The sequence below is a fragment of the Aythya marila genome, assembly GCF_965140915.1.
Source record: "Aythya marila genome assembly, chromosome: 6".
Taxonomy (NCBI): domain Eukaryota; kingdom Metazoa; phylum Chordata; class Aves; order Anseriformes; family Anatidae; genus Aythya; species Aythya marila.
The window spans coordinates 8,562,311-8,577,945 of NC_139047.1; the positions used below are offsets into that span (position 1 = coordinate 8,562,311).

Sequence of the window (15,635 nt, forward strand, 5' to 3'; positions counted from 1 at the left end):
GTCATACCACAAAGAAGAGGTTTCCAAAGAGTTTACCACTGGTGGCAAGTCTTCTACAGGATTCTGCTTCTGCTGCGAACTGAGACATAGCAATCCAGAAATTTTTTGAAAGTCTACTTTCAGCTGTATGTTCAGTTCAAACAGAAAATTCCTGGCCTTTGTTTTAACCCATGTTACATCCAGTGTCCTAAATTATAGTGAAATTATGGTGATTTCAGACAAAAGTTGATCCACTGGAAGAAACTTAATTACTTCTCACGCTGGAAGTAACAGGTCATTGCTTGCCATAAAAGAAATTACAATACCCCCAAACCAAACTCACCGTGTGATCAAGTTGGTTGGTGACAGCATTTGGTCACCTGGAGTCCAAGGCAGGGTCTTGTTGTACAGGGTTTCTGCCAGGACAACGAAGTGATGAGCAACAACGTCAATCACACGATCCAAACTAGTTTTGTCGGAGAAAGAAGCTGAGCTGGAACTTGTGCTGAATTCATTTAGCAGATCAGAGATGTTCAGCCCCCTGAGAACATAGTCAACAGCTTCTATGATGTCTAGAGCTGACACATTGTTGGAAAGGTTGTTTGCCACTGCTTCCAATAACTTTGCAAAGGCAGCCACTTCAGCTAGATCCATTTTGGTGTTCAGCAAACTGTCAACTGCATGCCAGGCGCTTGAGAAATGACTCCATTTGGTGAGGTTGTAGGAACCTTGGACTCTCTGCAGGATGTCGTTCATGTGAAGCTCATCCCGTACCATACTGAAGAGCTTGGACAGGTTATTCCAGCCTGCTAAGCTGTCAGAGGAATGTAGTAGTGTTTCGTTCAGCACAAAAGGAAGGAGCATCTTCAAAAGCTGAGATGGGAGCATGCCACCCACTTCTTTGATTGGGATGGGGCACGAGGCATTGCTCTGCAGCAGTCCCTCCATGACAGCACTCAGAGTTGTCATCTTTTCCTGCACCCATGAGTTTTCCAGCTCAGAGATGAGCTTAAATTTGGAAAGGAGGTGCAGAGCAAACTGCAGAGACTGGATGGTGCAGGACAGCTCCCTGGAGAAGCGTTCGCTGCTGTTCTTGTAGACGCTAGCAAACTCTGGAGACAGTTTCAGGTTCGATATGGCAAGCTGGAACAGTTTGCTAAAGCTTTCCTTGTGCAGAGTTCCTCTCTCCACGTCCATGAAAGCAAAGAGCGCTTTGCAGGGGCTCCTGGCTAAGGACTCGCTTAGGGTGGTATTTTCAAAAAGCATCTGAACTGCTATGTGGAGCACATCCTGAGCAGAGCAGTTCAGGATTGCCCTGGATTTGATGTCGCTATTCTCAAGGAAAGGGCTCAAGGCTAAGTACATGAGATCTGCCACTTTGGCCTTCAGCGAAGCACTGTGCTGTAAGGAAGACTCGCTGAATTCCCCCTCCAGCAGCATCTGTGAGACTTGAACAACAATGCCTATTTTTTCTTCCAATGTTCTGTTTAAGTTGGGATCATGAAGGACTTTCATTCCTGCTCTCCATATTTCAAACAGTCTCTGGACATAGTTACTGTAAAAATCAAAATATCGGATAACAGTTTCAAGCTCACTGATATTATAACTTTTCTGCAAATCTTTTAAAATAAGGATACTCCTTTGTATGGCTTGCAAGTATACGGAGATGTTGGCTCCCCCGGGGCTGACTTCATCATACAGCTCAAATACAGAGGACAAAATGCGTATGAGCTGCTTAAGTTCCTTACTGAAAGGAAGACTGGAGTCACTTTTCATGGCACTGAACAGATTTTGCAGCAATTCTAGAAGTGAGCGGAAAGTAAGACTGTCTGTGCTGTCCCAGTTCACGGACTGGACAATTTCAGCAACCTGCAAGAAAGTTTGAAGTTCATTTCCCAGCCTTCCATGAGGGGAACTCTGGAGTTTCTGCATTAGCTTAGACAAAGAAGAGACCAGCAGATAATGATCACTGGTATTCACCTTTGCCACGGCTGCAAGAAGCTGCTCAAGGGATGAGAGCCGCTCTGCAAAATTTTCAGAAGTTATAGGGGTCAACAAGAAGTCAGAAAATAATGATGACACTTCTTCATTTGTGCTGGGATAATTTTCTATGTCTTCAAGCGAGATTGCATGAAGTGCAATCATTTTGATAACCTCCCAAGCTTTCTCTGTATTAAAATGAGTCCTGTTTAAGATGATCTGATTCCAAATCACTGCAGCCGTGGTTAGAATATCTTGATTTTCTTTCCCTTGGGGATTAGTGTAAAACAGTCCTTTACCATCAATCTCATACAGTGGGACTACTTCTTGAAATATTCTTTCCAACTCTAGAGTGCTGTTTGTGGCAGAAGTTGAATTGAAAAGGAGTTTTAATAAACTAAATAAATCATTCAGATCTGAGGATTTCATTCCTCTGGTGGAATTATGAAAAATCTTATGCACTAATGTTTTTCCATGAGCTACCCCCAAATCCACAAGAATTAGAGCTTTTTTCATGATTTCCAAGAGTTTCACATACTCATCCACTTCTGTCAGGTTCCACTTGGTGGTCAACACCTTGCCAGTGGCATGCCAGAGCCGTGAAGCATGTCCCCACTCGGAGCTGTCGGAAGCATTTCCCCCAGCCTTCAGCAGTTCATATACACTGCTGTTCCAAGTGGGAACAGTCAGTAACAGATGGGAAAACACAGGCAGCCTATGCCAGTCTGCTGAGCGGTCGGATAAATTCGAGGAATGTAGTAGTGTGTCGTTCAGCATAAAAGGAAGGAGCATCTTCAAAAGCTGAGATGGGAGCATGCCACCCACTTCTTTGATTGGGATGGGGCACGAGGCATTGCTCTGCAGCAGTCCCTCCATGACAGCACTCAGAGTTGTCATCTTCTCCTGTACCCAAGAGTTTTCCAGCTCAGAGATGAGCTTAAATTTGGAAAGGAGGTGCAGAGCAAACTGCAGAGACTGGATGGTGCAGGACAGCTCCCTGGAGAAGCGTTCGCTGCTGTTCTTGTAGACGCTAGCAAACTCTGGAGACAGTTTCAGGTTTGATATGGCAAGCTGGAACAGTTTGCTAAAGCTTTCCTTGTGCAGAGTTCCTCTCTCCACGTCCATGAAAGCAAAGAGCGCTTTGCAGGGGCTCCTGGCTAAGGACTCGCTTAGGGTGGCATTTTCAAAAAGCATCTGAACTGCTATGTGGAGCACATCCTGAGCGGAGCAGTTCAGGATTGTCCTGGATTTGATGTCATTATTCTCAAGGAAAGGACTCAAAGCTAAGGACGTGAGATCCACCACTTTTTCCTTCAACGATGCATTGTGCTGTAAGGAAGACTCACTGAATTCCTCCAGTAGAAGATGTGTGAAGTTATAGACACGGTTAATTATTACTTCAGTGGAAGCTTCACTGGCATTTCTATAATGAAGGATTTTCATTCCTGCCCTCAGAAGTTCAGTCAAGCTCTCAAAGGTTTTATTGTCAAAATTAAAGAAAAGGTCTATATATTTTAATTTACTGATATTATAATTCAGCTGTAAGTCTTTTAATATGTACAAGGTCTTTTCTATGGCTTGAGTGACTATTGAGATATTGGCTACTTCAGAATCTTCCCCAAACTCTTTAAACACAGCTGTTATGAATTCCGACAGTGGAGCCAATTGTTCACTGAAAAGACTATTTGAATTATTATTCTGCTTTTTTAAATGGCTGCTTAATATCTCTAAAAACTGCCCGTAGGCTACAATGCCTGTATTATTCCATTTGGTTGATCTCAGTTGTTCACCAATGCGCCAATAGGTATTCAGCTCATGCCACCAGAATTCTCCCATGGAGCTCTCTACTTTCTGCATCAGTTCAAACACAGGCAACAGTAGGTACTTGTAACCTATGTTTGTGTGTGTCAGTATGAAAAATATCTTCTGGAGAGCTAGGAGTTGGTCTGGGAAGTTTCTGTAGGACACAGGTTTAAGTAGATGATCAAAAAACAAAGATGGTATTTCTTCCATTCCATCTAAATGGTCTTTTAAGTCTTCCAGAAATGACTGCATGCTAGTGGTGAGTAACATTTTGAGATCATCCTCAGTTTGTGCTGTACTAAAATAAGAATTATTTAACAAATCTGGATTCCAAATCAGTGTGGCTAATTTTAAAGCACTCTGAATTTCTTTCCACTGGGTCATTATATTGAAAATGGAAGTCCCGTTAAAGGCGCTCTGTAATTGCAGTGATGTTAAGTTATAGATTTCATCAATTATTTCCTTATTATAAGCTTCCTTTAATTTATAATCATGATGTGGATTCATTCCCAGTTCAAGAATTGCATACAATTTCTGTAATGTTTCATTCTTCAAATTTCTGAATAGATTTAAGCTTTTTAATTCACTTCTATTCATTTTTTTCTCAAAGCCTTTTAAACGATGTAGAGACTTTTGTATGGCTTCTAAATCATATGAATTAATGGACCTCTTGGAGTCTTTTCCACCAATCTCTGGCGACTTTATTTTTCTGGAGGGGAAAAAAAGGCATTTTAGTGAATATGAAATCAATGCAAGTGGAAATGTAAAGTGATTTAGAGAAAATATAGATTTGAATTATACCGTTAGTAATATCCCTTTAGCCAATGTCTTACCTCAGAACTTCTTCCAACTCCAATACCAAAGTCTTCTTGTCTTTCCAGTTAAAGTGATTACAAACATATTTGGTCACCAAACTTTTTTCTTTATCTACAACAAAGAAATAGAGATGATATTCATATTAGGCTGGAAAATGAAAAGAGCTTTATGGCAAATATGTCAAGGAAAACAAGCATGCATGTAATTAGGCTCCTATCACGAGGCACAAGATCCTGTTCTGACATTTGACTGCCCTTTTGGGGTGCAACTCTTCCTGTGCTTCCAAAGGAAGTCAAGATGCTACCTGCCACTGTAAAAATGATTTCCCATCTCAGGAAAAGCTCAATGGATCTGAGGTCTGGGTACAAACGGAGCTCTCCTCCTGCTTTAAGAGAGCAATCAGTAACACAGCCCAAGTTAGCCTAATATTTATTATTGGGTTTCTTTGTATAGGAAGGTTTTTTTTACTACCTGCACCTGGGCTTTTACTGATTAATGTAAACTGACAGGAAACGGAGTAGAAGAATGGCCAGCCTTGACATATACAAGCCCATTCTCAATCCGTACACCTTGATACAGCCACGTGAGTTTGATAGAGCCCACAGCTAGAGGCAGATTTTGCCCCCCCAAAAAATCAAGGTAAAAATTCCTGCTCCCCCTTTTCCATTAAGACTGCAACTCATGTTAATTCATTGTCTACTGACAAAACCAAGTTTATTTTTTACTTTTCCATTCAAAATGAGGTATTTTATTCATGTTTGTAAAAAGCTAAGAAAGAATTCATTATACTGAGCCCTGAACATTGTGCAGTTGGTATAGTTACTTATTAGCCTGCAGTTCGCTTCTGCTCAGCACCACAGGTTTTCAGCAGAGATATGACTATGTGGAGGAGTCTTACCTTGCTCCAAGCAGGTCAGGGAATATGGGGGATCTGTAACCCCATTTTGAGCAGTTTTGAATCTATCATCAGTCACAAGCGATGCAGAGACATTCTGAGCTGCCAGCACAACACTAAAGGGAAAAAAAAATAAAAAAAATAAACACACAAGGAAAATAAATTGTGGTTGCAGGTTTATGAGTAGAAATAAAGCAAGTGTTCAAATAAGACACAGATGTAGTACAGCCTATCATTCTCAAAATGCCTGACAGACATTTTAAGACATTGCCCCTACTTTTAATTATTTGCTTGATCATGCACAAAATACAAACAATAAAGGGCTTTGAAGGGAAAGCCATGGTGGTATATTAGCAGAAATGTGTATGTTGCACTCATTGGATGCACTTATTCAAAGACTTATGCAAAATCTATAGACTTAAATCCTCACAATAGGGCTTAGTAAACAGGTGACATGCCACAACTGTGATTCACTGCTGCAGGTGAATCTCCTCCTAAATGAAACCAAGAAGCAGAGCAGACAAGGCTCCAGGGAGAGCAGAGATCCCTAGGAGACACCTGTGGATGGAAGAAGTGATCACAAATAACTGTTATCATTTCTAGTTTTCCTTCTTTCCTCTTTTATATTGTAATAACCAGACTTTGGGGAAGCAAGGGATGTTTTTTCAGTCTTTGGAAGAACAAGCTGATAATCAGGCATATTGTATCCCAGGGTAAGCCATTTAAAGGGCTGCCTGTTCAATGTGTACAGCTTACAGAAAACTTCACAGTGATTCTTAGTCCTTTTTGCTTCTCCTATACAAAGAACAGCCCTTCACTGTCGGTATAGGGTCACCGTGAAATGCACAGTCTCTTGGCTGCCTGAAGTTCTGTGGGTGATGCACACAGCACCTGGCTGAGCTGATTTCAGTGGCATGAATATAAACATGGTGATTTGTGGGAACAGAGCGCAAATGAGGACGGAGCATCAGGGAACTCGTTTCTTCTCATTTAACGTAATGCTTCTGTGCAGGTTTTGTGGACTTGGTGGTCACCATTTCCGTTCTGCAGAGGTGCTTGTTAGCACCTGTCTCAGAGGGGGAAGAAGCTGCCATTGTAAAATGGCACGTATTTAGTTGAGCAAAAGTTCTTTTCTTCCGTATCTTCATTTTTCTGCCGTAGAAAATTTCCTGCATAGTATTTCTTTAGGAGGTCAGAACTGCCTGAGTAAAAGACATGGCCAGGCTGGCTAAGACGTGCTTTTGTAAGCATCATTAAAGTCCTATTTGTGCAATCTATTTGCAGTAACTTTTTGCTCATGCATTTACACTGCCCCATGCCAGGCATAAAAGCACTGCAGTTCTGGTGAAATTCTCTGCGCCTCTTTGTTGTGTCTATGATAACTTTGCCCAGCTCTGCAGTCATGGAGCAAAGCAGAGCAGCACAGTAAATATTAATTCTTCCTGGGCACTCAAACAGTGCTGATTCTCAAGCTTGAATCTGCAAGCCAGTAAATGCAAACAAATGCAGTAATGCTGTGACTGAAAAAGCAGCATGGGCAAAACATCGCTGAATGAAATTAAAATTCTCACCACACTGCTACCGACTCCTTTAAGGATAAGGGCATTCCGACTTACAAATAGTTCGCACAATGCAGCACAGCAAATTACCTGGATACTAAACGTACAGGATTTTAAATGCCTTGGCAACATGCCAGCGATGAAAAGGGAGTCCCTCTAAGCCTGGGTGTAATCAGAATGGCAAAGGTTCTACAACCTCGTTTGGCATCTTTGCCCAACTGCTCATATATCTGAGAAAAAAACAAGAAAGGCTGAAGACATTCAGTTGCTTGCTTTCCTCCATGTGCTGTAACAAGTGGACTATTCCGAATAATTTCTAGCAGTTTTGATCAAACAGCCAGTAGATGATTTGGAAGATGCTCCCGCTCTCTTGGGTAACTCAAGTCTTGTAGAGAAAAGTGAGAGTTTAGCTCAACTAAGGACCAGGAAAGGGATAAACCCATTTGAGAAGAGATGTTATTGTCCTAGCTATGGACAACACCGAACAATTAATTGTGGTTAATTAATGCAGTTATGCCATTTTTCAGATTTTTTCATGTATTTTTTTCTGATTTTTCATATAGCCATTAAGCAAGAACAGTACTGGTACTTTCTTAAAATCAAACACGTTCAAAGCCCCATATGTGAAGAACCAGGCTCCCTCTCTCCTCTGCTTCCTTGGGACTCATTTTGAAGGATAAACCAGCTGTAAATCAGGGAACCATTTTCTTTAAAGTGGATTTCTGGCTCCCCTACAAATACCTGAGGTGTTCAAAGACACTCAACTTTGTCTCTACAGTTTTGGGGAAGGAAGTGGCTAGCTGCTGTTTCAGCAGAACAGCAAGGAGGGCTTTTCTTCAACCAAAGGCAGGGGGTGTTGCTCAGCACCCTTTCTATCTGACATGGGCATGCCTTTAAGAAGCCTGGAACACAACTATTAGTTCATATCAAGCTCCCAATTAAAAAAGGAACAAGAGTGATTGAAAATCAAGGCATTGCTCACTGTCTGTAGAGACATTCAGAGATGCATTATTGGTGCCGTACTATCTCCCAAATAAAGCACGCTTTTAAGCTAACACCCCTCAAGATGAAAAGTGACTTGTCTTTACTGTTCAGCACAAACCCACCAGCTTTCAGTGCCCTTCCTGGCATCTTCTGTCTTTTTACCTGCTTGCATTCTGAAGAAAATCAAGTATGTCTTGCAGTTGCACGCTGCCCTGAAACAGATCTGGGGCCAGCAAAAGGAAATGCCACAGGGAGGTGTCATTCTGCACCTGGGAGATGAGTGTTAGAAACGAGACCATTTCCTTGACAAACGCTGCCTGGTACCGTGGGTTGTGCTGCACCTTAAGAAATAACAATGCAAGAAATTATTTAAGCAGAAGAAGCCTTGTTGCCGGTGGGTCTTTTTATGTTTTTCAGGCTGCACTGCACTTGTACACAACTCTACAAACAATACATTCAGAGACTCTAGTGACAGGCAGTAACGGAGAGAGTGACTGTGCTTTACCTTCACACCCCAGACTGCTCAATAAATTTTCTGTTTAGACAAGCCTTAAGATTCAGAATCTCCCCAATAGTCCAATGACTAGGAATACAAGAAAAATGAATATGAATCCTCACCCTGGTGAAAAAAAGGGGGGGGGGGGGAGGAGGAAGAGGAGGGGGCATTACCTTTAAAGGATCCATTTGCTTTAATTATACAGCTTTCCAAAAGACAGGTACTGCTTCAGTCATGAGTTGTTGGATTAGATGCAGGAATTATTGGATGAAGTTATATGGCTGATGTAATACAGGGTGAAATTTATGGCCTCCCCTAGCTTTAAATATTCTTATTTATGCCCTATTCTCACATTGTTCTATCTACTTGTAACTGCAGGAAGGCAAATAAAGAGGAGAAACAAAACCTAGGCATAGTGAGGAACTCTTAATGGCCACTAGCTGGTAGCTGGCTCTTCTTGCCTTTCCCCAAAAGCTGTGTGCTCAGCTCTAAGGTGTTTGTGCAAGAATTAGCTCAGTCTCATCATGCGCTATATGCACTTCAGTATAGAGGGGAGCTACTCTGAGCCAGGTGGGGCCACATTCTACCTCCAAAACACCACGCTGAAGTGTGTGAACTAACGCAGCTGCTACCTGCAGACATCAGAAGTCCCAGGCACTCACCTGAGCCAGCTGACTTCTGAACTCTTGGGTAAACGACTGTAAAAGCGATGAGTCAGTAAAGCAGAAAGTCCTGTGGATGTTGGCTGCCATCTTCTCTTCAGTGAGACCAGGATGTGCTGTGTACCGTGACAAGACCTCGCACAGAATGACTTTGAGATTTGCTCCAGTTGAAAACTGTGTCTTGTTCTAGAAGATGTAATGTTAAAGGTAGCTTTAAAGCAATACTCTGTTTGTGATGGTTTTAAATCAAATGAGACTTTAATAGGTTAATAGTAACATCTGCAAAGCACTGTCCTCATAAGTACTTACACACATACAGAATTTTAACAGGTGAACATTGTCACCGAAATCCCTAAATCTCCTCATGTGGATAAACAAAAATGCGTGTTTGTAGCCCTTAATATAAAACATAAGCATACTACAAATATTTTTTCGTCTACCATTAATAGCAGAGAGCATCCCCAGCACACTGATGTCCATTAAATGGTACCAAGCTTCAGTTACAAAGGTTTTCTTCCTGTATCTATTCAATTACCTACATAATAAATACACAGTGCCTCTGATGTCACTACCTAAGTATTGTGGGCAAATAATGAATTAATTGGCAAAGCCAGCTTTAATTGCACATGAAAGAAAATGCACTCTAAACACCTTTAATAACACAAGTGTTGAGCAAAATGCCTCATGGTATTGTGTGCCAATATTTGGTCATGCACAGTATTATGTCCCAGGTACATGGTTTATCCGTTTTTTGCTTAGAGAATAATACATTTACAACAGAGCTTAAAAGCTCACCCACAACAACTGTCTTCCTTTTCCCAGAATAAAGCAAATTCACATGATAGGGGAGATCCTAAAGCAATAAAAGCCATATGTTGGTACTTGGAGCTTCTAATTCGTTAAATATAACTACGTAAGTGATCAGACACAGCTATTGCGCAAATACAGACTTACCTTCCCAAAACTGAGGATTTTGTTGAACATGTTGATGCTGGAAGTCAAGTTGGATGGTGATGAAATATTCCAAAGGGTGTTTTCTCCATGATACACCAAATCCCTGAATGCTGCAATAACAGTTTGAAACACTGTATTTTACTTAATGTCTTTTAACCTCTTTGCTCCATCAAACCAGGACAGAGGATAGCTAACTGACTACAGCTTTGGGCATGCCATCATTACTCTGTCTCCAAAGGTACAACCAATGGCACCCTGTAATTACTTACTTAAGGTTTTCTTCTGAAGTAATTAAAGCCTGGATTACACTACTTCCTTTTGTAACTTTTTTAAAATTAAATGCATTTAACTATTTGCTTGCAGCTCAACATGAACTTCCACCTCTTTCCTCAAGTCCTGCGGCTCCTCCACACAGGAGAGACAGGGGCATCCTTACAGGGGAGCCCACATCAGCTCGATTTGATAGCCCTGTAAGGGAGAGCTCCCCAGGTGCCCTTGGCACAGTGGGGTGGCACTTGTTATTCAGCTCCAGCACAGATCTGGAGTGCTGCTGCCTGCTACACATGGTGGCACGCTGCCAGGTCCCCAGCTGATGCACACCAAAGCCAACCCTTGCACTGAGCTGCACTCACAAAACCACACAGCTCTCTGAAACCAAAGGGGCTATGCCAGTTTACACCAGCTGAGGCTACAACCTCTTATTTTTATTTCTTAAATACGAGGTAGAATGGAGCTCTTTCTTGACCATGCACGGCCATCAACATGAGTTGATGGTTCCCCTAACAATTCATTGATTTTTTTCCCCAGTCCCTTTTGTGTGCTGCCTTTTTCTGCCCATGCACCAAGGAGCGAGTGTGTTGGCAGGAATGCTAATTGGAACCGTGAATGGCTGGGGCAGAACAGTCATGGAATGCAAATCTGTAATCATTCATTTGATCGTGAGCTCCCTGGAGAAATGGCTATCCATCACGACGACTTGCAGATAGTACTAGCCATTACCACCGATAAATAATAACTGTAATGATTTAAAGAAAATTTAAGTCTGAAGGTTCCTTCAGGAAAGAGAAACACATCAGAGGAGAACAGCATCAGCAATAAATATCCACTATGGCACAGAAGAAGACTTGTTTGCTGGATAAATGTGAATAAGAAATGCATTTGAAAAAAAATCATAAGCTGTTTATGGACAATTTGTGGGCAGTAAAAGGGCAGTATTCCATAAATAGCCACATCTTTAATTAACATCCAAACAGTCTGCGATCTCGCATTGCTCCTGTGAAGCACAACAATTTAATCCTGTTTTCTTGGTCAACTTCCAGAAATCTTTTCTGCAGACAGTTACTTGTAATTATTCCCAAGAATTTACACTGATGTCATGGCCACAGTTACTTGCCTGTATAGAACGTATAAATCATTTTAGCAGTGCTCTAAGAACGGCGTCTCTGTTGAGAGCGCTTCAAAAGATCAGCCTTTAAAGATCAGGCCTGTGCATGGAGCAGTGAATAACCTACCCAGTGAAGCATTCCTGCTGCTGGGAACCTCAGCGCTCCATGGTGATGGATGGTTGTCCTTGGCCGTGCTGGACAAGCTCCTCCGCTTCCTGAGGGAAAGAAGGAGAAAATGAAGACACCTGTAAAAACTCGGTTTGTTAGGATTAAGCTTCTGTTTAGCTACTGTGTGACTCAGGATGGGTCTATAGCTGGATTTTATGGCAAACGTGTTGAAATCTGGGCTGTGTAAATGCTGAGTTCCTTCTAGAGGCCTGGTATGGATGTTACAGGAGCGCACTGCAGCACCCTCAGACACTGATAGATGGAGGGGATTGCATTTGTGCATGATGTGCGGGGACACCAAGGACAGGCAAGGCTTGAGTATGTATTTGGTGTAACTTTAAACAAATTGCCACTTCTTTGAAAAGAGGGCTCATCGTATCAGGTCCTGCTCTGTCCTCCCCCAACACATGCTCAATGGAAGAAGCAGTGGAGAACTTCATGGCACTGCTAATGATGCTCTGACTGACCATAGAGGCTTTGATGCAAGCTGCAATAACGCTAAATTATTACAGCATGTTGTGTGCCCCTACCAAGAAATCATTCAAGACACCAGAACCTTACTTTACCCTTCCCAAACATTTCACTTCAAGGGAAAAAAAAAAAAAAAAAAAAAAAAAAAGGAAGATGTTGCTGTTGAGCTCAGTGTTTGTAGCTAGCTCCCTCCTGCTCAAGGAAATCTCCAATGACCATATTTTGCACACCTTGGCAAAAAGGGAACAGAATTAAGGATGAGAACCTTGCCTATTTTCTCTGCTGGCCACTGGTAAGACACAGTTTAAGGGCGAGTCAGAAAACAGTTTAATAACAGCTTCAGTCAGTTGCACAATGGGAGGAAAAAAGCAGTCTGTGTTAGCTGAATCCTACAAACTCTAGAATATTACACAACGATACATCCAGACAGTGCAGGGTCACAGCCCAACTATTTTCCCTTCATGACAAGTTCATCCACAGCGATTCTGCTCCTGAGGGAGGCAGAGCTGAGTCCACTCATGTTGGCTGCAGGAACTTTCTCCTCCCCAGTCAACCTTCTGGTGAGGTTTTATACTCTGCTGTATCCTGCTAGGTTTGCTGTGGCTAGTTAAAGTGTCTTTTTTTCTTGTAAAATATTATGTATTTCTAAGGCCAACAGTGACCAGACAAGGGCAGGTATACTCACATAGCTGTGTGATATTTCACAAGGCTAATTTCTAGCATCAGTCGTGGTCAAGATGCTTATTAATGAGACATGTGACTCGAGCTGTAGTTTGGCCCTACCCTTTGATTTTCAGTTGGCAGGAAAGAACAGTTATTTCCTAAACTACTCTACAGAAACCAAAAACAGAAAGGAAGGAGCATTTGTAGCTATTAAAACCCATGGAAGACCTCCAGCTTTGGCACTAACAGTCCCCGTTTCTTTATTTCAATGCTCCAAATTAAATGTTGTTTAATGTGCCCAGGAAAATAATGACACTGAGGAAATGAAGGGCTGTGAATCCAGGCATCCAGTCTCTCCATGGCTCTGCCCTTGTCTGCTGCGTGACCTTGAAGTTGATTAGGATTCACCTTGTGTAAATTCAGCCACCCACATGTTTAGTCATGCAGACTCTCTTTAACCTTCGGAGAGATCCTGACCATTGACATTCCCCTAGAAATTCTGCTCTCTTTGCGCTGAACAAGAACCCTTGAGGAGCCACCACACCCAGGATCCTGCCCGAGGGGCTCTCTGGTGGAAGTCTTGGGGCCCACTTGAGCTTTTCAAACTCAAGCTCTGGCCGAGAGGGATTTTGAGGTTCTGACATGGCCACTCCGGAGCAACCTCTCGCCTGAAAAGAAGGACGAGCACCTGGGGACCTTGGATGTGGGATGCACAGATTTTCAACTCCACAAACCAGGCCTCAGGGCTGCATGATCCCCAGGGGCATGCCAGAAGCCGGCAGCCAAAATGTAGAAACAACCCTGGCTGGCACATCTCAAAGCAAATGCTACTTGGCTTCCACTGGAACATCAGTGAGATTGAAATCCCCACGCTGCACATTTCAATTTCAGAAACCAGTATTCCAACGGGACATGCCCGGCCAGCTCCGCTCTGCAAATCTACATGCTTTTGTGGGCAAAAATCCTTTCATTTTTTCATCTGTTTGCCTATATGTTTAATGGTTTGCAGAGAGAACACCCATTCTGGCTGGAGCCTGGAGGCTCTACTGAAAGAGCAATCACTCCAGAACAAATGTGCCTCCGAAACTAGGGCTGTTGAGGAATTTGCCACTTCTACCCTAAGTGACCTGAGCTGATGACCACAGAAGGCAGACCAGCCCACTGGGCTTGCTCTTAGCAGCTGATGCCCTGCAAAACCCAGCCCACAATCATGCAAATAAAATTTCTTTGCTCTGATTTCTGAAATTTGGGTCATCAGAGGCACTTTCCTCAGGAAGTAAATTTCTCTTCTACAGTCAAGCCTGAAGCAATTGACACAATACCGATAGCTGTCCCTAATATGACCGTTTTTAAAGCATCCCACATTGCAGCCCATATTCTCATTTCTAAGTGCTCAGCTATCTAAAACTGGATCTGTTTGTTATACCAGACACCAGAGAGCCAGCTGTTGTGGACACACTTGCACATACACACATGCACGGCTGCTCCCTCCACCTCAAAGCAAGTTTTGCTCTGCAGCTTGTGACACCCAGCTACAGCCGGATCCCCTTACAGTTTGAGAGATGAGATGTCATTAAGCCTTGGCAGCAGATCGTCTGGTGTGTATGGCGTGCCTTTGCATCTGGCATCTGTATCGCACAGCACAGTTTGCAGGAATGGGAAGAAGCCTGCACTAGGAAGGTTTCGGGGTGCGAGATAACCTGGAGGAAGGGGGAGACAGAAAATGATGTTATTACGATGCAGATATACATTTTTTGTTATGTGATTCTATCAGTACGTGCTACTTTCTCCGCACAAACCAGGGGCTTGATTCTCAGTTTCACTGAGGCTTTCACTCCGCCTTTGCAACACCATTTTGTAAAATGCCTCTAAAAACCCCCCTCAATACCAACAGAACCACAAAAGGCTAGTTAATAGGAAAAAGAGTCAAGCTATCTGTTTATAAGTAGATACATGTCAGTCCCAAAGCAACTGCAAGATTATTTTCTTTTAAATAAAAGAAGACATGGCCATAGGAACCTGAAGCATCCTTAGGAACACGTTCTCCTAGACTTGGTTGGATCGGTTCCTGTGCAAAGACCCAAGCTTCAGCTTCAAGCCAAGCTATTACAACAGGGCCGTGTCTCAGATTTTGCCACAGGAAGGGGCGACACATCCAGGACCAGACAACCTCCTTGTGCAGAGCTGCCCAGGGAAGGCAGAGGAGCAATCTATCACCACTCCTTCCATGCCTCCTGCCATCTCAGAGCAGCTCCAGTGCCATCTGCTCGGTGACCTGCGATGCTGGCAGCCAGCGCTGCGGGGTGAGATGCGTGTCCCTGTCTCCCATTTCTGCAAACACGGCGAGGACCCGAGCAATTAGAGACTTCAGTGTTTCATGTGCCACTTGCCCCCCGCTGCTTACTGCCAGCCCACAGAGTTCACCAAATGCGTCTCCTCGCGGTGACAAATGCTCTAATAAATCTCACAACTCTTTTGCTGGATCACGGCAACGTATTATTTAAAATAATCATTTGGAAAATTACCTGGCAAAGGACATGGCTATTATTTCTCCGATGGAAAGGAGCCAGCTTTACAAAGGGCCCGCAGGCAGGCTTGTGGTAATTGATTACCTTGCTGCTCAGACTCCACAGATGACCTGTGACTCTTGCCCAGGACCAGCTTTATCTCTAACCCCTCCAACACAGACACCACGCCACGTTTGTAGGGCATTTATCAGTTAGAGCACTGGTCAAAACCCAGATATTCCCGAGGGGAATGGCAGTGTTAGGTGGAGCATACGGCTGCCAGTGTCCTCAAAGGAGACTTCCCACTGCTTCA

The 15,635-nt window shown here is 43.1% G+C and overlaps 1 protein-coding gene across 1 annotated transcript in view; it reads right to left on the minus strand.

The window, feature by feature from the left end:
- The window catches only part of ABCA12 (ATP binding cassette subfamily A member 12), a gene marked incomplete at its 5' end in the record, with an annotated part of 82,052 nt that overhangs the window by 50,662 nt on the left and 15,755 nt on the right, over positions 1–15,635 (minus strand). Inside the window, 8 exons of the mRNA XM_082763953.1 lie at positions 323–4,471; positions 4,596–4,689; positions 5,477–5,589; positions 8,179–8,357; positions 9,175–9,360; positions 10,129–10,238; positions 11,640–11,728; positions 14,368–14,515. Of these exons, the coding sequence (XP_082620079.1) occupies positions 323–4,471; positions 4,596–4,689; positions 5,477–5,589; positions 8,179–8,357; positions 9,175–9,360; positions 10,129–10,238; positions 11,640–11,728; positions 14,368–14,515 (5,068 nt within the window). The remainder of the gene's footprint in view (positions 1–322; positions 4,472–4,595; positions 4,690–5,476; positions 5,590–8,178; positions 8,358–9,174; positions 9,361–10,128; positions 10,239–11,639; positions 11,729–14,367; positions 14,516–15,635) is intronic.